The sequence below is a fragment of the Ananas comosus genome, linkage group 2, assembly GCF_001540865.1.
Source record: "Ananas comosus cultivar F153 linkage group 2, ASM154086v1, whole genome shotgun sequence".
NCBI classification, from domain to species: Eukaryota; Viridiplantae; Streptophyta; class Magnoliopsida; order Poales; family Bromeliaceae; genus Ananas; species Ananas comosus.
Window position 1 is genome coordinate 12,823,131 of NC_033622.1, and position 22,246 is coordinate 12,845,376.

At 36.2% G+C, this 22,246-nt stretch overlaps 2 protein-coding genes across 6 annotated transcripts; one reads left to right on the plus strand and one right to left on the minus strand.

Moving 5' to 3' along the window:
- On the minus strand, positions 508-12,568 carry LOC109706400. 5 transcript variants are annotated; one of them, XM_020227211.1, is made up of 23 exons: positions 12,415-12,567; positions 12,006-12,086; positions 11,224-11,931; positions 9,849-10,039; positions 9,675-9,749; positions 9,415-9,549; positions 8,457-8,575; positions 7,960-8,262; positions 7,804-7,891; positions 7,530-7,635; positions 7,333-7,443; positions 6,573-6,736; positions 5,999-6,119; positions 5,193-5,417; positions 4,681-4,871; positions 3,925-4,092; positions 3,734-3,839; positions 3,336-3,473; positions 3,071-3,235; positions 2,556-2,756; positions 1,900-2,094; positions 1,148-1,219; positions 508-1,025 (listed from the first exon to the last, which is right to left on the minus strand). In XM_020227211.1, the coding sequence occupies exons 2-23, from the start codon at positions 12,051-12,053 to the stop codon at positions 873-875; spliced, it is 3,783 nt and encodes a 1,260-aa protein (XP_020082800.1). In that variant the 5' UTR covers positions 12,054-12,086; positions 12,415-12,567; the 3' UTR covers positions 508-872. The 5 variants fall into 5 exon arrangements, with proteins under 5 accessions (XP_020082800.1, XP_020082808.1, XP_020082819.1 ...); XM_020227219.1 differs by having other exon boundaries at positions 12,006-12,093; positions 12,415-12,545; XM_020227230.1 differs by having other exon boundaries at positions 12,525-12,543.
- Positions 17,192-21,609, plus strand: LOC109706676 (14-3-3-like protein GF14 kappa). Its single transcript, XM_020227625.1, has 4 exons — positions 17,192-17,785; positions 18,810-18,932; positions 20,655-20,771; positions 21,235-21,609. Exons 1-4 carry the CDS (start codon positions 17,294-17,296, stop codon positions 21,253-21,255), a joined length of 753 nt encoding a protein of 250 aa, XP_020083214.1. The 5' UTR covers positions 17,192-17,293; the 3' UTR covers positions 21,256-21,609.

Genomic DNA, 22,246 nt, shown 5'->3' on the forward strand with positions numbered 1-22,246 from the left:
AAATAATATTTGATAGCCGGTGGGAGGGGCCCGATCTTTCGAAATGTTCGGACGGATTTCCTATTAGCTGCTCACAAGTTGAAGTTACTGAAAAAGTTTTGAGAACATCATGGTTTTAGTAATTTAGTGAGTTAATAATCTGACATTAAAAAAATTTAATAATTAAATAAAATTTAAGATAATTTGAATTAAAATTGAATTAAATTTTATTAAATTTTAAATAAAGAATTAATTGTGCATTTTAAAAAAATGTACAGATTTTCTCTAGGGATGTGAATCTCTAGGGAATGGGGAGAAATTTTTTTCCCACTTTGGCTGGTATAGAAATTCTAAAAACTTGCGGACACGGAAAAGAGCCCCCGTCCCCGTAACCCCCGTTGCCATCCCTATTCAAGAGCTAATATTTTCTGGATAATTTTATTATTACTTTTTCAATAATTTTTTCTAATATTAAAGTTTTAGGAGCGTGCAGACCTTCAGATGGATGAGTGTAAGATTTACACCCTATTTTTGATTGTAATAGTAGTATTTCTTATTTTAATATTTATTCTCGAAATGTCTCCGGTCTCAGAAAGCACTTACAGTGTAAATAACATATATACAGCCCTATCAAATCTTGAGAGGCCTTTTTCATATGGTACAGAGAAGTAGCCCATCTTGCTGAACTAAAAATCTAATCACAGTCAACAGGAAGTTGAGGATCCCTTTCAGCTTTAACTTAAGAATCACTGATACACGGCGGCAAAACCGTGTGGCGTCCTGATAAGATGTAAAGACTTCCAACCTATAAATATTCTTCTGCTGCCTCTCGACTCTTCTGAGGTTTTTCTTCTGATGGTCGCCATCCACGGATTTGTAACATGAAAGTAGACTTAGCAGAAGAAGGCTGAATCATTTTCAATTGGCGCATCCTTGCAAAGAACAGAGCGCGCTTCCTTAATCGATCTGGGAGGCTCCAGATCCTTCTCCTGCAGTGCATTTCCGAGCAGCTGTTGCAGCTGCGACGCAAACGTGTCGTCCAACACCTGTATCACATAGATCTCTAATAAGCTCCATGGATTTACACACGCACACAAATAGCGTTTAATAGTGAATTTTTTTTTAAAAAAATCATGAATAGCGCATAGTATAATTAAAGGGGACTTACACCCACTGTGACTCGAGCGCCTCTGTACCATGCTCTATTTTCTTTTCTGTTCTCCAAGAAACTCAGAACATCCTGCAATTAGGTAATCAGGGGCAATTAGAAACATGTATAGAAAATGATAAGTGCATGATAGACATTGTCTACGTATTTAATTTTTGTCCCTTTCTCAAGTTCTACGTGACTAGAGGCATCTAGAGATATGATCTATCTAAATTTTGTTATTGTGGATTGATTATAAATTTATCTGTTATGTTTCAGAGCAAACAATGGAAATGTAACTGTTAAGTTTTTCCTTCATGGTTTCTTTTTAAAAAGGATCGTTTTGCAAAGTAACCAATAGGCCTTTATGCAAATAAAATCGACTTTGATTCTGGATCTGCATTTATCGTCAGGAGTTACGATTTTGCAACTTCAGTCTGTGTCCTAGCATTTTGGACCAAAATACCCTTCTAGTTCATCTGCAATTATTCCTTCTTTCTCTTTCTCCTCCCACATCAGTGGCAGTGACACTGCCTCTTCTCCGTTAGCAGTCCCTTATCCTCTCCTAGGCTCTCTAGATTTAGCCACTGATGGCCCTCCCCACCAGGCGAACCATAAAGGAGCTAAGCTCCTATATATCCCTCTTGCTGGTGGAGAGGGTGCATCAGCAAACATCTCTAGGCACCTTTAATGGCATAAGATTTAAGAAAACAAAAAAACACTATTAGACAATGCCCGACATGCCCTAAGATACTGATAGAAGGGCAACATACCTGTCCCATCCGGTCCCAAAAGCCACGACATAAAGCTACAAACACATGAACCTCGAAGATTTCATGAACATGAGTAATTGTCTCAGTGAGTAGATCCCTCAAAGGTTGTATTCTGCTATGAATATCAGCCTCCATCATGATGTCCTTTGACTCTTCAATGATCTTTTTGATCTTCGTTGCACTTTGTGCTCGAGTCTTGATGGACAAAATAGAAAACATGATTTTATTAGAGAATTATTACATGATACTTCTCTAGTAATTTTTGTTCTCTCAAACTGCAAGTAAAGAAGGTTAAACTACATTCAGATAACAAAACCGATGATCAGTAATACAGTCTCTAGTTCTAGTTAAAGATCTTTATGACTTGTTTTCTCATTAATGTGGATGTGAATTCATCTGAATATATGATGTTTAGTTTGGATAGAATTTCCTGTGGTCAAACTGACTATCTAGATTTCAGTTTATCTTAGTGATATACTAAATATTTCAGCTTTGTTGTGAACATTCTTCTATCTACCTCAGGTCTGTATTTTTCTACTATTCTGGGAACCATGAGCCATTTTGCACTTTGACCAACAATGACATTGTTTCCCATATAAAAAATAGATTCATACTTGAAGATGTAGAAGGATGAAACATTTTCAAACCGTACTCACATTTTCTGCTAGTTTCTCTACAACAGCTTGCATGTAATTTCTGAACTTGGCCCTGAAAATGACAGTTACTTCACTGAGGCGCTCCCCAGCGACTGTATTTCCACCATCGGGTATGCAAGACCCCCAAGATTTCAACTGCATTTCTAGTTTGGGCCGCAACACATCGAGCAACCTTTTCATGGTATTCAAGAAAATACCTAACTGGAAGCCAAAAGAACATCAAATTTTATCACCTATGATGAAGAAATTATTCAATTGTTGCTGACTCATTTTCCTGTTTCCAGGACAGCTTCCGGAAAACATTTGAGAGCTTATTCCATAACAGGAAGCTAAAACAAACTTTGTCCCAAGAAGTAGAAGCCACAATTTGACTGCTTTTAGTGCAGCGATGAGCTGGACAGCAGATACTAACAATATGCTATAATTGCTCCTTTCAAACAGCTCTATGCTAACAACACTTCTACAGAAGCTCTAGCCAGGCCAAACAGGCCCTTAAGATGTGTGAGACTGCTTACCTCGTCAGGAACAACATAAGGACATATTGGGCTGTGCTTGGCAAGTTTCTGAACGTATTTGAGACCAAATTTTTTAATTGCCATAGTATCCTTTAGTGAAGCCAAGACATCACAGTACTGCTTCTCCAGTGCCTCTACAACTGCCTTCTCAACATCTGCAATGGCCTTTCCAAAGACCCAACAAGGAAACCAACAAAGTCAATTTTCCATTATCAAAAGAGCGTGGAAGGAAATGGGTAACTGGGTTATAGCCATCTCAACGTACAATCTCAAGAACAAAAATATATTCGGGCCATCGGCAGATAATGATGTCAAATTCATTAAGCATAGTTGACAGCCGGCCATACATGTCATCAACAAAAGGTGTTGTCATATATTGTGTACGAACTCCTGCCCATCTCACCTGCTTATTAGAGAGAAATGACCATATTCAAACCAAGTTCTGTAATTACCAACTTCAGCGAAGGCTTTCATGATGAGTAATTATAAATCAGGAAATTGTTGATCCTTCCAGAAGAAAAAGAAGAAATAAGGAGAAAACCATTATATTAAATTTGATATTCTACTATGCAGGCAATGTATCAATATTCCTCGCCATGTTTTATTCCCCTTCGACTAATAACTCTCATTCTATAATATCTTAGATTTGAAGAACAAGATCACCTTATCTAACTTGCAAGATTCGAGTAATGCTAGACGCTTCTCCTGAATCCATAATATAATGTACAAGTGGAACAACTGTTTTGCATCAACACCTCCTTTGACAGGGCTACAAAGCATTTGCAGGTGTATCAGAAAAAGAGAAACAAAGTGCCTATTACTATGAACACAACACCAACAACAGTTTAATTTACCAAATATTCCAGCTAGCAAGATCCCTCTGAAAATTAGCCGTTGCAATCAAAAGATCAGCCACAGGTGGTGAAGGACTGGTTGGAGGGCATGCAACAAGGAACTCACGCAATCTATTGTAGAGTTCGACACTGTAAATTGATGCAGCTAAACTTGGAAGGTCTACGAAACTGTAATAAGAAAAAAGAAAGACAATACAAAAGTGAGATAATCAATGGAACTTCTATAAGAATGACTATTAGAGATGTGCATTGCCATTTGGGAAAAAATCAATAAGAACACTAAGCAGCAAATAAGCAAATGAATGACGTAATTATCTCTTAAGACAAGTCAGAATATTATTGAACCAATTATCACCAAAGTTTTACCGGTTAATGTTAGTAATTCTTTCGACTAGTTTGTTATCTCTTTTTTTATCTCTCATCTGTACATATATTTGGTCGCCATATATTCAATATGTTTGGCTTGCCCTCTGTTTATCTGCAGGAACAATATTTGTCCAGAAATATTGGATATTATGTGCAATGATAGGACAAAAATTTGATCTACAGTCATTTCTTCCTCTTCCAGTTGTTCCACCCCTAAACATGAGTGAAACTGATAACATATCCACAACCCAAAACTTCAGAATCAGTGCAAGTTAACAAAGCATGCTCCTGGCAGTTCGAAAGAACCTGATTTTTAGCTAAACCAAAAAGAAAACTAGAGCATCAAGAATATAGCCTGGATGAAACATGGCAAGGAATAAAATAATCTACCTGGGGAGCACATCTTGGTTATGGATCTCGATGTCTGTAAAAACTTCATTACGTAGATTATAGCATAATGATCTCATTTTCTGGTAACCGATGGAAATTGCCATGTCATCCATGATACTGGTTTCAGCAGTGCGAGCAATGTACTCATCAGTATCATGCAAGTGCCTCCTTGATCTCTTCCTCGCAGCAGCCTGAGAATACCTGGTTTCATTAAGTAAAATTCACCTATTGACTAGAGCTTCTGGAGTGTCGCTTGCATAAAGTTGTTTGGAAAAGCGCTTTTTAATAAGAATCCCACCAATTACTTTCAACAGAAACAGAAGCTTCAAATTGAAGCTTTGAAGCTTCTACTTTTGGGGGCTCAGAAGTTCTTTAGCTCTTGAGCTCCAGACTCATTGTTTGCCAAACATCCGGCTACTGCTTTTTGGAAGTGAGAAGCTGTTGTAGAAGGCAGGCCAATCAGGCACCTAGTCAAGCACCAAGAAGCTTCATCATAAAGCTGGCGAACTGACCTGGAAATAGCTGCATAACTTTAACTGAGCCTCTGGAGAGAGTATATCATGAAGAAGAGTGTATAACTTCACAGCAGGTGCCAATGCTGGGGAGGGGGATCCAGTGGTGGGCCCAAATGCTTCAACCATTCCTGATGGTAAAGACTCATCCAATGACTTGTAATTTTCGAAAACCATAGCTAGAATCAGCTTAGTTTGCTCCTCAATTTCTCCAAGAATGCGGTTCTGATTCAAAAGCACAGCAAGTTCTTGTTACTCTAGATAGTATTCCATATCAATAATACCAGAGAAAGGAAAACAAGGAAAAAAAATGAAAGAAACAAAGGATCTGAACTAGTGGGATAAATAAAAATTGTACAAGATAAAAGATCAACTATCTTAAGAAAAAAAAAAGAGGAAAGAAGTAAATTGAAAGTTTTGCTAATCCATAGTTCCTGGGGCAGGAGTTGAAGGAGTTCATCAGTTTTACAAAAGTAGACTGTTTGTGAAGACACAGAGAGTAGTCTAAATTATCTCAACAGCATCATATAGAAGACATTGAAACATCATATGGTGCTTGAATGATAAAGAAAGCTCGTAGTTACATATAGGATATTTACACAGAACTTATTTCCGCTATTTTTTCCATTCATCTGTGTAAGTATTACATATTTGATATAACATGCTAAGGAAAAATAGAGCCTTATTTGTTTGTATCTATAAAAATGACTCTGCAAATCACAAATCACTTCTAAAATTCAAGAATTGATGCTGAAATAATATACTCTGTAGCAGATGAATAATTTTTACATTAAATAAATAATAACCTCTTGATGGCTCAGCGTATTCTCACTACGTCTCTTCACAATTACAGGTAATAACAAATCATGGATCAGCGCAAGACAATCTTCAGTAGGAGTAGCCACATCCATGACATAAGAAAGATACCTGACAGTCATCAAAAACCAGTATAGCTAGATCAAAATTCAACCTACCACACATCGAATATAAGAAGCAATGCAAGTTAATTGGGGGAGTTTCAACAACTGCAATAATTGGCTATAAATTTCATATTAATAGAGAGGAGTATCAGAACATAGATGATTTGTTTGACTACGGAGTTTCGGCTAACTTGTATGTTTTATAATTGGAGGTTGTCAACACCTTTTTGTGGTGTTTAATCACTGTAACCAGTCAAGCCAGATAAATACTCTTAATCAGAAAACTCCTATTCCCTCTAGTTGTGTGAACCACACGTTTAGTCAACTAATAATGGGGAAATGTGAAATAAGAACCAGCCAAAAGGAGGCCTAATTCGAAACTAAATTGACCAAAAAAGTTATATGTAGCGAGCACATGATAACCTAGATTACTTTCAATGCCAAATTTCATTAGCTCCACCTTAATTTGGTGTATACATCTGAAACTCCATAATAGGATGCAAACTCAGTCAGTAGCCATTTCCATGATCCATGCAAAACCAGGTTCCTTTCCTGAATATTTTGAGATTTCATTGCAGCTTCGAGAACTATATCATATGCCACAGTTTCTGCAACGGAGCCACACTGGAAGCAAGGAGATTAATACTGGTATTATAAACTACAGAAATATTTAAACAATCCAGTTAAGCATTAACAATTTAAAATTAAAGACAGTGATAATATTGAATTTATATGAAACATTAATTTTAAGTCCAGATAAACTTCAACAAAAATATTGTGGCATAGAAGATAGACTAGATAGTTTTACTGCAGAATTGACGATTAGACTCGATTAGAACATTTCCTAGTAAAGTCCTAACAATTATGAGATCTAGTTCCAGATATTAAGATTAATTGGTACTTTGTGAATTATCTGATATGGATTAATCATAGAAGTTCTCTCAAATCGAAGCTTAAAGTTGTCTTCTTTGTTTTTGCATCTTTTATTTTACTATTTTGTACATCTTATGGAGATAATGCTTAGGAATATTCAAAATAGAATAACGGTGAAAGCACCATCTAGAATGGCAAAAATTTAATTCCTTTTCTTCTGTATTAATAGTTTTACTTGAAACTTACTTTCAGAAAGATCCTTATTAATTAGCCTTTCTCTACTGAATGTTTTAGTTCTTACTGAGAAGTTTAAATTTCGATGTACCAAAAAAGGTCAAATTCCAAACCTTAGGGTTGTTCTCATCTGAACTAGCTGTGTAATTAACAAACAGTTGGATTCGTCCCACAAGTTCATGCTCAGGTTCACAGTACAAGGGCCACCAGCGAAGTTTGTCACCCTGCATCAAGAAAAAAGCTAAAGATTAGATCTCAATGACCAAAGCTTCTACATGACACAAATGAACATGGACTTGGAAGTGCTCACAGGATAGTCTACAATGCTGGCCACTTGAGCTACAACTAGCCCACAGGACTTTCCATTGGAGTCATAGACTTCGATTATTAAATCATCTCCTAAGCTATCAGGTAAACTGTAGCAAAACCAGAAATTACTCACCTCCTTAGTTACAGAACCAGTTAATTTGCATTATTTGACTCAAGTAAGGGAAGATACTGGCTTTGATGTCAGACATTCAAAGAGAAATTTACAAATTTATAATAAAGAAATATTATATGCAAAGAGAGATTATTGTACATACAATACATGTGTTTCACCAGATCCTGGTTGCATTCGAACCCAGCTATCTTCATCCGAACTTTTCATCCTCAACCGACAAGAGTATGTTTCTGCGATGTTCAATATTTCATCACAATTTGTTGATAATGAGAAACCAACATCCTTCATATTTCTGTACCTTGTACAATTTCATATGATGAATTGTTTCTCAGAGTAGTGACGCGGCTTTTAAGCAGCCCAGATAGCTGTTTGATATACTTAGCACTAGCATGCATGTACGCCAAGCTGTTCTTTGAGAAGGAACTATTAGCAGGGAGGCGAGGTACAACACGAACTTTGCGCACTGACTCCCATCCTGATGAGAGAGTTGATTGCAAGTAGGAGAGCCGATATCGAAGTGGTTCTAATTTCAGCATCGGTGGTCTCAATTGTGAAAAACTACAGCCAGAAGGCATATCCATAGACATTCTGACTTTGCGGACTGAAAGAAAGAAAAAAAAAATTCATTAGAAGGGTAAATGTTGTACATTAATGCACAAGACAAACTAGTTAAAAATACAGACTGCATTTTATTGGAGGAAAAGTTCAGTTCACTGCACAAAAATTTTAAGTATAGAAAGGCAAAACTAGTTTCTAGCTTCGGAGAACATAGTATACTGGTAAAGAATAGCATACCTTGGACCTTAAGTTTGCAAATTGTCTTTCTGGGCTTTGGTGCTGCTCCCGTGCTAACAAGTTCTAATGAGCGTTTAGCCAGCAGCTCCTCTTCCGACTGTAGCAAGATCTGCTGCAAGCTTCAGATGGTAAGCAAAGAAAATGGACGGATTAGTTTCTTTGTTATTGCAAAACCTTAAAATCTGTACAATCAAAGAAGTAAAAAATTCACACAGTAACGAAAATAACAAAGCATACAATTGATTTGAGAGATTCACAAGTGCTAAATTTGATCACATAAATGAAGCAACTCATCGGTGAAGTAGCAAAATTAATTTCTTATATACAGATGAGAAGGCAATGAAAGGCCAAAATTACAGATTATGGGAACTTAGTTACAAATCATAAAAAATATAAAGAGTCATTTGAATAATAATTTTGATGATCAGGGAAAACAGTTAGAGGCCCTAGTAAGAACAAGAGAAGGCTGCAAACACATCGATACAACAAACAAAAAAAAAAAAGAGAATGGCTGAAAAAATATGTATTATTTGAATAATGTATTATTTGATAAGTAATATATCTTAATGAATGAAGCGGTAGCATGCTACCTTGTTCTCAAAAAAAAAAAAAAAATCTGTGTCTTGAGTTGTCCAATTTGAAAGGTAGTGCTACCCACACTAAATCATAATAGGCATTACAGTGCTACAACTTCTGTATCGAAGCAATATGCCACTCATCACTGATTACTTTTTAAGTTTGAAGCGCTGCTGATCAATTAAAAACTATTAGTAGTTTGAAATGCTGAATAATTCTGACATTTTTTCCCTATAAGTAAATTTTTGTATTTCCAAGTAATAGATTAAGCATTCAAAACAATGCATTAAAAAATTAACAGCAGACATTTTTTAGATCCCTCTTAAAAATTCACTTGATCGTGATCGAATAAGTTTCCAAAGGTAAGCGTAATAGCACTTACCCAAATGCACTTCGCAACAATGCGCATTCATTGTCTAGAAATATGGGAGCCTCCATACAGCCTCTAGCCCATGAATGAAGGCATAGCCGAACACATGCATCATATGAAATCACACAATGCCAAGGCCCTTGTGCACTAAAACAAGTTTTCAAGCCCCAAAAGAAAATTGTTACCAACTATAGAATTGAAATGGAAGGTAGAAAATCGACTAATATATCAACATAGAATGAGGAAACGCTGGTAAATGTTTCATCTGGTACCTAGCTTGAAACGTGGGAACTCGAGCCGGCAACAAACTAGAGGAGACACCAACATCAGCACCAATTGAATAGCTCCTACGGGGCAGAACACGTAGTTCAAATTTATGACAAATGAAACAGCATAATAGCATATCAATTTCTGATTCAGATATTAAATATTATTAGAATCTAGACCTGGAACTATGATCAGGCTGATCGGTTACCCCATTAGCATGATAACTTGGTTCTTTTTCTACATTTGAACCACCTGAACCATCAACACCAGTACTGCAAGATTTGGCCGCAGGTGCTTGAACAGCAGCTTGGCCAACTTCTTGATCACAACCATGAATTGGTGATGCAGTGGGAGCATCACAAAAAGCATCCTGCATAACATTCTAGATACGTGTGAGCAGAATTCAGAGAGATACTACAAATCAAGCACATGGCGCTGCAATACATCTCCGGTGATAAAATTTTGCATTTCCAGTGATGAATGCCATTGTAAGTTGTTGACTAAACATAAAAAGAAAGATGAAGCAAGCCTGCTTTCTTGGACTGAAGTGAAAAATGTGAATTGTTCCTGTAAACTACATCAATCATAGCTTGCTCTTTTCAGGTATAATTGCCAGAAAATATTGAGAGACAATGACATGGAATTAACTTCATAAAAGTAGCCATACATGCCAGCACTTTAATTTATTTCAATAAATAATAGTATATAAAGTTACAAAAAATGCAAATAGAATACAGTACCTGTAATTATATTACTGCAAAATATCATGTTTGAAATGTAACATGCTATGAATTTGCCATGCTTCAACTGTGAACAAAAATTTTCAGATTACTGAATGTATTACCAAAAAAATCATGATGGAACTAAACTAAATTCCCTTATACTGGCCATTTTTTCGCTCAGCTCTGTGAATTTTAGTGCATCTATTATCCTTGCTAAAAAGTTTGGATTTTGGTTTCATATAACTTCAGCATGTTAATCTCATGGGTTCTTTAGGTTGTTAAACCAGAGGAACTCTCTTCTATCCTCACCAACAAACAACATGCTTATGCAGGGGCGGAGCCATTGAGGGGGCCACAGTGGCCATGGCCCCCCCTAACATTTTTAAAATTACATAAAAGTCCTTTGTAATAAAAATTAAAATATTATAAATTTTAATTTTAGGGGGCCAAATTATTTTTTTTAATAAAATTTGTGTCTCAATTTTTTTTTCAAATTTCTTGGTCCTTTTCCTTCAACTCTTACAGTCTTGTTCCTTTTTTAGCATATTATCATTATTGTTGTTAGTAATAACTGATCAGTGAATCTGACAAATTTTTTTTCTTATTATTCGAGGTTGAATTTTTTTCCTATCAAGTCTAAATCTTGGCCCCCCCCGAATTTTAATTTCTGGCTTCGTCCCTGCGCTTATGAATGGTCTGTCTCGAGGACGCATGACATGTATGTTATGGAGGGCAAATACAAATGATTATGACATACAAGAGAACGGAAAAGAACATAAATAAGCAGACCTTTGAAGGATCAAATTCATAAAAGAAAGCAAAATGAACAAACCATCTCAGCAAAATTCTCCGGATTGCCTTGAAATGAAACATGGCGAGAGTTGCTCCGGGACTGCTTTCCCAATGAAGCCCCACCGCACTTATCAGCAGGAAAATTAGTTTCTTCTATAAAGGGGTCACTAAAGGTGTAGTTCTCTGCTGGATAACTCCCTCTTTTGCCCGCACCAACCTCCTCAGCTTGACTGCTAACTTCTTTGCGAAAATGAAAGTAGCTGCCCCCGCCATTATCCTTCCCTGCCTGAGAAGCAAACTCCAAGCTGCCACCCGAATCCGATAACTCTATCTCTTCCTCCTCCTCCATATACCCATTGTCCCGAACCGTCTCCTGCCTCAACGAACTGAAAGCCGAATTTCTGTTACTTGAATAGTAATTACGCCCAGAAAGCTGACCTGCATATCGGTTTCCGACGAAGGCCCCGTCAGAAACCCTCAATCCAGATACATCATTTGATGGCGATGAGCCGACGAAGTACTTTCCACCACGGATTTCCTCCACCTCAGTATCCGATGACACATCCATGTCGGACCCGGATTCGCTGTAATCCTCAATAGGGATAGTGCGGGAGATAGGAATCGCGCCAATAGGGAGGTGCCCACTCCTAAATCTCTCCGGCGGTGGAACACCGAGCCCACGGCCGCCGCCACTCCGCAAGCGCAGCGGGTCGATCCAATGCTCGTGGGTTAGAATCGGCGACTGGTCCTGTACATTACCTCAAGATTAATCCATTAGTATACCAAGAACATAGAGGACAAGAAAGAATTCGAAATTCTCACCTCGCGAACCCATCGCAGGGCATGAGGATCCAGACCCTCTGTAAACATGGCGAATTCCAAGTTTCCAACCCCGGTTTCAATCTAAAAGCTTTTCTTGTTTAGATTTCAGAAGAAAAAAAAAACAACAAACAATTTAACAACAAGAATAAATTTCTGTAGATAGTAAGCGATTCCAATCTATCACTAGGGTTTAACGATTACGTCAACTCAAGAAATCACCGATATAATGCTAAACGTAAATTGTTAATATATAGCTAAAAAAATTTCCATGAATCGAATTATGTCAAGAACTAAAACGATCTCACACACTTAACAGTTGCGAATTAAGAATTGGTGAAAATAAATTGAAAAAATTGAAAAAAAAAATTGAAAAAAAAAATTGAAAAATAATCCAGAAAATAATGCTTACAAGAAGAGAAGTGATTAAAATTGCGATAACAACATAATCTGAGAGACGATTCGCTCTTCTCCTCTCATTTTATTTGCAAAAAAACAAAAAAAACAAAAAAAAAAACATACATTGAGGAAAATTTAGAAGAAGAGAAATGGTGAGAGAGAGGCAGTGGTGGGGAGAGTGTTAAAAAAGGAAGGTATCGGAATAATTACGGTCGAATTATTTGCGTTTTTAACAGAAAGCTGAAGCAACTATTTGACGCCGTTAGTGGGGAGCGCAATGTGAGGATGACGTGGCGGCGGTGCCGTTAGAGAAAGCAACGGTCGAACGTTAACTGGGGGTGGAGGTGGTGGGAAACGCTCAACGCCCTGCTTGTGCTTGCTCGTTTTCCTGTACAACAAACGCTGTGTGTGTTCTTGTAACCTTTTGGTCCGATCGCTTCATCTGAGTGACACGTGTCCTACATGACGGCTCAATTGAAAGGACGATAAGCCAATCAAAAAGGCCCACGTGCTTGAATATTCAAATTATTCTACATACATGATCCCCTCACAAAATAAAACGCATTATATAATAATTTTGTGCCAGTTTAAGAAGGTTGGTGAGTTAGTTTACCAAATTCAAAAAAAAGTGTGATGTGATAGTAATCAAAAAGAAAATTTTGATTCTACCCACCATTATAGATAGCTACCCATTCTTATTGTGATGATGAGTATTATTTATGGAGCTTTCGATCATCAGGATCTGTTAATTGTCCCTCTCATTAAGATCAATGTACGTATTAGCTAGCTTTTATAATTAATCATATATCTCTTTGACCTTCACTGCCAAAACACACAAATTATTTTGTCCTCATTCATCTTTGGTCTGCTTTTTAGTTCATCAACCGCCTTATATATATATTAAGTTGTAAACCAAATCTCTCTCACACTCTCAAACCATACAAGACTTAGTCATTGGTTGCTGGAACTCTAGCTCATTTTCGCTTAATTTGATATCTCGTATAATAAGGCACTACAACCAATTATAAAGCTGCTTAATTTTGCAAGTCTAAAGAGATGCGACGATTAGAATATTCGATTATTTGATATATTACCACCATTTGAATGATCCATCTGAATTTGATATGCAAACATGCATATAAGGAACTACATATATAATTATAATAATTATTCACATATTATTTTTCTATTAGATTGACTTTTAAGTTTAAATTTGATACCATGTGTTATGCTTAATTACCACATCTTTGGGAGTAAATGAGCCGGATGTAAGCAAGCTAATGTAAGCTCAAGCCTGACTAGTATGGTATTTTGTGTTCGAAATCAATTTGCTTGGGACAACTCATTTAATATGTAGTCTTAGGAACGAGATTGCTAGTATCTTTATTTAGATAAATTTTGATCAAACATATTCTCTTTGGATCAATTCAACATCTTTATGCAGCACCAAACATCGATTAATTTTATATTTTTACTCTATGGGTGTGTTTAGTTCGAAGTCAGAATTGGTATCGGAATCGAAATGAGAATAAGCTGGAAACAGAATCGGAATAATTCATTATCTTATTCTATTTGATTCACCATTTTGATCGGAATCGGAATAAACTAATTCTATTATCAGTATTTTGTTCAGATAGATCTCAGAAGCATAATCAAATTAATATGACAATTTTATTTTTATAATATATTAGTTTAAATTCAAACTGAAAATTAAATATTTAAAATTTACGTTAAAATTTAAACAAGATCATTTGCCTAGTAATCGAAATAACTCATTTGCCTAATAATCGAAATGGCTCAAAATCAATACTTTTAATGATCGTGGTGAGCCGTTTGGAAGTTTAACAGTACAGAAATATTTAAATCATATAAAATTTTGATAGAAAATTTTTTATACTAAGTAAAATAAGATTAATATATTTGATCTAAAATTTTAATGTCATATCATTATTTATTTTCAGCCGTTGATTTTGAGTTCTTTCAATCAATAGGCAAATGATATCAAAAAATTATAAAATTTATTTTCTAGGTACTTCAAATAGTCTAGATTAAATCTAATGAAAAAAATGCTAATTAGTAATTAAATCTTCACAATTTTATAACTAAATTTATGTGCTTTTAAATCTATTAAATCTAATTTATTTTCACAATTTTATAACTAAATTTATGTGCTTTTAATAAATAAAATAAAATGATGGTATGCTATTTTTTAAAAAATAATAATAAACTATTTCTCAAAAAAAATAATAATAATAATAAACTTTAGAGGACACAGGTTTGCGGTATACTTTATACCAGAATAAAACGACAAGACAAGCAATGGGGCTAATGGAAGGATCAAGAATTTTATTAATCGGATGATCTGGACCGTTCAAGCGTCAATCATACGACTTGAGAAACTCGTGCACTCGACCGGATAAGCGACGTCTCGGATCACCGCACCTTCATGTAGCGTTCGGTTCAGGTATAAATAAGAACTAACTATTACAGGAATATGTACAAATATAGGGATAAGAAAAATAACGTTTGGATAAAAATTGGGTTGTTTTTGGAATAAGAAAAATAATGTTTGGATAGATAATATGAAATAAGAAAAATAGTGGATAGTTTTATATAGAAAATGAAGGTGTTGGTGGGAATAATTATACTCAGTTATTATAGATAACCAAAAATTACTATTTTCGGATACAAAATTAACTTTTGGATATAAAGGGAATAACGGGTTATCCCTATCCTCATCCCCTATCCAAACGGTGCCAATGTTTCGACCTCCGGGAACTCGAACAGCTAACTCGTCCTAATGCATTAAAAGTTCCTGCACCCTACTTATTCGTACATCTCACACATTGCGTCTAAAATTTTGTGATTCTCATCTTAAAACTAAAGTGCAAACACAATCTAAAGAGCTTTCATATAAAAAATCGTAAAATTTATAACCGTATTGCTAAGACAGTAAGTAATCTTAATAATTAACAAAAGAGAGAGAATTATTGTTTGTTTTCTAAGAATTTATGTGTCAATGTTTGTGATTTTTTAGAGGCATACCTTTAAATAACATAGAACTCAATTTCAATTTAAAATTTGGTTTTGAGATTCTATCATGGAGTTTTAAGGTGCAATATATACGATGTATTTGTACAATCAGTGCAGCCAATAGTTCCTCCAAAATCGTTCTCCATGAACCAATAAGATCAACCGAGAGTATTTATGACTAGCGTGACACCCTCTTTTTTTTTTTTTTTTTTTTTTTTTTTTGTAGTGCACTGTTTCTTTTTATTCCCTTTAAAATATTTTCGTGGACGATAATCTTCAAAAGATGAACAAATCTTTATTGTCATATATATATATAAACCACAAATCGATCGTTTTTAGCGCAAGTGACAAAATATTTGATAGTTGGTATGACAAAGGATTTGATAGTTGGTATTGGAGGTTTCAAATTCGTTGTTTTATATTTTTAATTAAATTTATTTTTTTAAAAAAATAAATAAAACGGATAGTATGTTACCTTTTATATTTTCAGCTAACTTTATTTTTTTTTAAAAATAAACAGAAAACATGCTGTCTTTCCTAAAAAAGAACCACAAAAGGTATATTTTAAATTAGTTATATTGTACCAAACATCATAGGAAAGAAATTTGTTAGAAATATAATAATAATTGTATATTAAAGTGATGTTTTAAAAGAGTTTTTGCCAGATTTTTATTGAAGAATACTGTTATATTTACAATAAATCTTATAACGTTTTGCAAATTTGCTTATATGGTCGTATTTATTTGATAAAAGAATATCAATTATGAGAGGATAGTTATAATACACCAGGTAAAGAATAAAATACTAATCACTAAATTTTAAATTTTATAAAATTATTTATAAAAAAAATATACTTTTTATGTAATGTGAATGCATTTAATTCTATGTTATAAACCTTTTTTTTTCTTTTTTTTTTTAAGAGAGATAGATAGCACGTTATTAACTTCGTTTTATTTTATTTAATAATAAATTTAACTGAAAATATGAATTAACTAGAATTCAAATTTGAATTTTGAATACCAACTATGAAATTCTTTGCCATTTGCTCTAGAAACGAACAGCATTCTATGTTATAAACCTTAATTGAATTTTTCTGGAGAGTAAGCAGTGAGGAGGCATAAATTTCCACCGGCGGTCACCACAGCGCGCAGAAAACACCTGCCATGTATGCCCAAGCGGCCAAGCCCCACCCAAAAAAAAAGATGTCTGCTGGAGTTAGTTCACCACGTCGCCAGTGAACCGAGCCTCATCCCAGCACTATTTAAAATCTCACTTCTAAAAAGGCTCTTTACGCATATAAGCCTTTACGTAAGTATTATAATTGATGTTCGTCGAGAAAACTGAGTGCATTTTTTTTTTGAAAAAAATAATTATGTGATAAAATTTATATAAAGAGTTATTTATTTTACTTTTTTTTATTAAATACTTGTGTATCATATATTTTATATAATTGTATCAAGTCGTAACTCACGGTACCAAGTTTTCAAATTAGGCCTAACAGTTTTATGAAATCTTAATTTACTTAAATAATACAAAGTAAGAAACTAAAACTTCATAAAGCATAAAAAATAAAAAATAAAAAATAAAAAATAAAAACTTGTAAGTAGCGTATTACAAGCTATACGACTGGGCGAGGGGAGGGGTGGAATGAGCAGATAATTGAGTGGCCCAACGATGACGTGGCAGTCCAGGTTCAAGCAAATATCAGGTTCCAATCACTATAAAGAGTGCCCACTCTCTCCTCGACCGTAGCCAGTGAAGCGAGCGACAGTAGTATCAGACTATCAGTAGAAGCTCTCTCTCTCTCCCACTTCGTCGTCTTCGTAGTCTTCGCCCTAGGGTAACCTAGTTCGCTCGCCATGGATGCGGCAGAGCCCTTCTCCCGCGACAATTGCGTGTACCTAGCGAAGCTCGCGGAGCAAGCCGAGCGCTACGAGGAGATGGCCGGGTACATGGAGACGCTCGCGCGCGCGACCCCGTCCCTGGGCGAGTTCACGGCGGAGGAGCGCAACCTCTTCTCCGTGGCCTACAAGAACCTCGTGGGCGCGCGCCGCGCCGCGTGGCGCATCGTCTCCTCCGTCGAGCAGAAGGAGCAGGGGCGCCGCGAGGAGGAGCGCGCCGCGCTCGCGAGGTCGTACCGGGCGCGGATCGAGGCCGAGCTCGCCGCAGTGTGCGCCCGCATCCTCGCCCTCCTCGATTCCCACCTCGTCCCCTCCGCCGCGTCGAGCGAGTCCAAGGTCTTCTACCTCAAGATGAAGGGCGACTACCACCGCTACCTCGCCGAGTTCAAGGCCGGGGCCGAGCGCAAGGAGGCCGCCGAGAACACCCTCGCCGCGTATAAGGCGGCCGAGGTAGCTTTTATCTATTCGCGGATTCTGATCATCTAAATTATCTCTTATTTTGTTGTTTTTGGGGGGTTTCGTATAGATTTTTCTAATAGAATTGATTGAGAGATATCTCAATCTGTAGAAAGGAGACTTTAGGTTTTCGAATTCTTTCATAATTGGTGAAAGTGTGGTAAAAATAGAGTAAATCACATGTAATAATCTCTTGCTGTGAGAGAAACATCCGTGAATCTTTCTAATTTGGATGCTGAATAAAGTTGGACATATGGTGTTATGAACTGTTCAGTTGAAAATGTTGTTTCAGTGTCTTGAGTTTCTCTCTGATGCGGCGACTCGAGCTCATGCCACCAGGGCTAATGGAGGTAGGCTGATGCAAGCACAAAATTAGTTGGATAATTTATCGGGTGATTGGTTTGATGCTGATTTTACCTGTTCAATATCAGCCCAAATAGTCAATTATCTTTATAGCTAGACAGGAACCCTAGAATAATTTAATCTGCAAGTTAGCCTTGTTAGGCATGAAACTCTACTAATCAGTTTGGTAGGACTTACAATTTAGTTAAAGTATTACTGTCTATAGTTGGTCGCCAATACCAGCTGCAAAAGATAATGAAGGCCCCATATCGGAATTACAGATGACGTATTTACCTATTTCGATCTGATTAGACTAGGTGTAACGGTCTGCCATGGAATAGAAAAGATGAAGCAATCCTAGTAGGGAATATATAGTCAGTTGGAGTAGTAGACCTCTTACTGACTTAGTTAGCCCTAATCAGATTGACGATCATGATGTATAAGTAAACCATTGTTAGAGCAACATTTGTTGATATTCATGAACTGGAGAGTTCATCTTGGTGCTTCCTTCTAATGATTTCCAATTTTTGGGTGTCCTTTGGGCTCGATGAGCTCTACTAATATCAGATGAGCTCATTGCAATGGCTTTGAAAGTTATTTATTAAAGTGAGCTACATATCAAACCTGCCTCTAACGTGTTTGTGATGGTATTTTTTTTTTCTTCTCTTTGATTTAGGAAGTTGCTCTTGTTGATCTTCCACCAACTAATCCTATAAGGCTAGGATTGGCGCTTAATTTCTCAGTGTTTTACTACGAGATCGTGAATTCCTCAGAGAAAGCCTGTGCCATGGCAAAGCAGGTTGGAAATGCTATTTCTTCTTTTACGTTGATTTCGTTAATTTTAGAATTTTGTTTTTCTTCGAGCTAGATTGATTAACTGCATATGCTGAGATAATTGCGTTGCATATGTGAAAAGATAGAGGAATGAAATTGCTGTAAAAGGTTGTGGGCTTGCAGCTACTGTAGTTAACATGACAAGAATTGATTTGTATGCCATAAACATGCAACAAAGGGGGGTACGGCTAGAAAGAGGTGCTTGTTGTAAACCCTCTGTCCAGAATTGTGTTTTGTTAGAGCAGTTTTTTGTTTGCAGTTTACCAAGTCTATGCTTGGCACTGTATATCGATACAGATGGGTGGAAATTTATTTGGTTGATGTCTTAATACTTAATTTGGTTTATAATTGGTACTCTGATATCCTGTTTGGTGTGGAATCACTCAAATCTGGTACTCAGATATACCAGACTGTTTAGACGGGTCAAATGTCTAAATCCTGCGCGCACGCATGTGTGCGTGCGTGTGTGCATGCTTTTCTTTCTTGTAGCATGCATTAGCAGCAAGAGAGAGGAATGAAGCTACGAAATAAAACTCAGCTCTCAATTCCTATAGAAATAAGCAAAGTTATCAAGTAAATACCCACATACATAGTCGTTCTCATATGTGGTACATATACAGGTGCATGCATAACGTATTGCTTTTAGACAGGGTGATTGCTAAGTTCATCCTTATAAACTGAAAAGTAAATATAGGAATGGTTTTGTTTGTGACTATCTTGGGCTAGTAGGATAACCTACAGGTAAAAAGAAGTTATCCCTATATAATTTCATTCCCAAACAGAATATGTGGTAAGTTGATGATACATTGTTTTACTATGGAAGCATTCATGCTTCCACATATGCTTTATTCACTGAACATGTGGTAAGTTGTTGACAGCTTGTTTTGCTGTGGAAACATTCATACTTCCACATATGCTTTACTCTAATGAATAATCTCATCAATTATTTTCTACTCTGCATGTAATATTATGCTTCAGCTGGTCCACTTATTAACATTTTGTAGTTTTCCAGGATACTCTGCTTATATTGAACCAAGAAACTAATGCCACTTGTATGTCTTATTGTGTCCACGTGTTTTATTTGACACAACCTCATCCATTATTTTCTACTCTGCATGCGATAGTATGCTTCAGAATGTCCACTTACCTTTGTTATAATCTTCGTACTTATATTGCACCAAAAAATTGACATTACGTGTGTTTCCTCTTTCTGCTAACTGTATGTATGGGGGTTGCTGGTAAGGGAAAGGGGCCAAAGAATATAAACTCATCTCTACCAGTTGTTCTCTAACAGTATGATAAGCCAACTAAACCATTTAAGTAAAAGTAGGTTGTTCAATAAAATGAAAATGGAAATTAATTCACATTACCTGGCCATTTGGAATCTCTGAAGGGTTTTAAAAAAAAGAAGATCATGCGGCTATCAACTTAAAATCATAAACTATAGGACTTAAATCAGGGAAATATTTTGTGGTTGACCAAACATGATAGCATCTGCTTATCTTGAACTGAAATCTTGGTTCTGGTTGTAACATACTGAACTCCAAAAATAGGCATCTTTTTTAATGAAACAAGCTGCTTTAGTAAGTCATTTTTAACAAGATATAGGAAATTACCTTGTGGAATTTTAGTCGTCGTAACTTCTGCCGAATTCTGCCTAATTTAGTAACTTATTAAATGTTTTCAGGCATTCGATGATGCCATTGCTGAGATAGACACACTTGGTGAAGACTCTTACAAGGACAGCACACTCATCATGCAGCTTCTCCGTGATAATCTCACTCTTTGGACTTCTGATGCACAGGTCAGTATCATTCTTGTGCTAGCTTCTTAGCAGCTTAGCTTTGTTTTTTTCTGGTCAAAAAGTAGGACCCTCTAAAACTATCTTCCATCTTGAAATAGAACCCTCAGCTATTTTTCTTATGACCGACAGTCTGACACCATCTCAACTTTGGATTTGTCTGATTTATGCCATTTCATCAACCAAATCAGGGGTTTTGTTAAACTTAACGGTGATTTAATTATTTTAATCATTTTCAGCTAATGGAACTGCAACTGTTATTAGGTAACCAAGTTGTTATTTTTGACAAATTTTAATTTAAATTTAGGAAGATAAATCAAAACAACTACAAGTTGAAGGGTGTCAATCAAAAAAAAGTCCAGGGTTCTATTTCATAATGGCCTATATTTGAGAGGGGCTCCGTACATTGTTAGCTTTTCTGTTATATGATGCTTACGCATGTCTAAACAATTTATATCATTTACAGGAGCACATAGACGAAGCATAGGAGAGGCATGAATGGGATATTGTATGCGGGGAGGTGGACTTAGATGTCATGTGTCTGTTTACTAAAATAGAACAAGATCGGATGTCTCTGAAGACTAATAGAACAAGATGTACTTTTATATGGTTGCTACTTGGTACAATGATGCTACCTTCTAGATTTCTATAGATTCTATAACATCTTTCTCAGTGTGCATATATTGTTAATTCCTCCTGCCCCGTGCTGATTGGAGGTGATTGAGAAAGAAATTGCTGTGGTTGAGAAAAAACATGTAGTCCCCATCTAGCTATTGGGCTCTTGTGCTGCTCTCTTCTGATTTAGAACGTTTTGATGCATCTGACTCGTGGAATTATATTGCATGTGTGGAGACTTTGAAGAAAACCGCACTTGTTTGATTATCCTTTGGCCACACTGATTGGTCCTAAAACCTTTTTCTTTCTCGCTGTCGCTCTACGCAATCGAACTATGGTAACATGTCTTAATACAGAAGCCTTGTTCATTAAGCACCGTGATGGTTATATTAGGAATGTAATATTGTCTGATACCCATTTGTGTCTGGAGTACATGAGGAGAGTGCCTTATTTCATTGTTCACTGGTATGAATGTTGTAACCTAGCAGCTTCTAGGTAACCTAGCAGTTTCATTGTTCACTGGTCTGATGATACCCATTTGTGTCTCGAGTATTGTCTGATAAATCTCATAATTTTGTTAAATTGCAACCTTTTAAAGTGCAATTTGGAGCATTATTCGCTACTCCTGTGTTCGGAATGTATGGACGTCATAATTTTAGGGCTGCAACCTTGGTCCAATACTGTATAACTTTTGATCATTCAAAATACCGTTCGCTGACAATAAATAATAGTTTCATAATTGCCCTTTTGTGAAATTGCTACATTTGATGTTCTACAAGGCATTTTCGCAAACATCTGATACGTAGCTGTTAGTACTCTTTGAGAGAAGGGAAATGGGGATGTTTGGTTGGTGGTAGTCATGA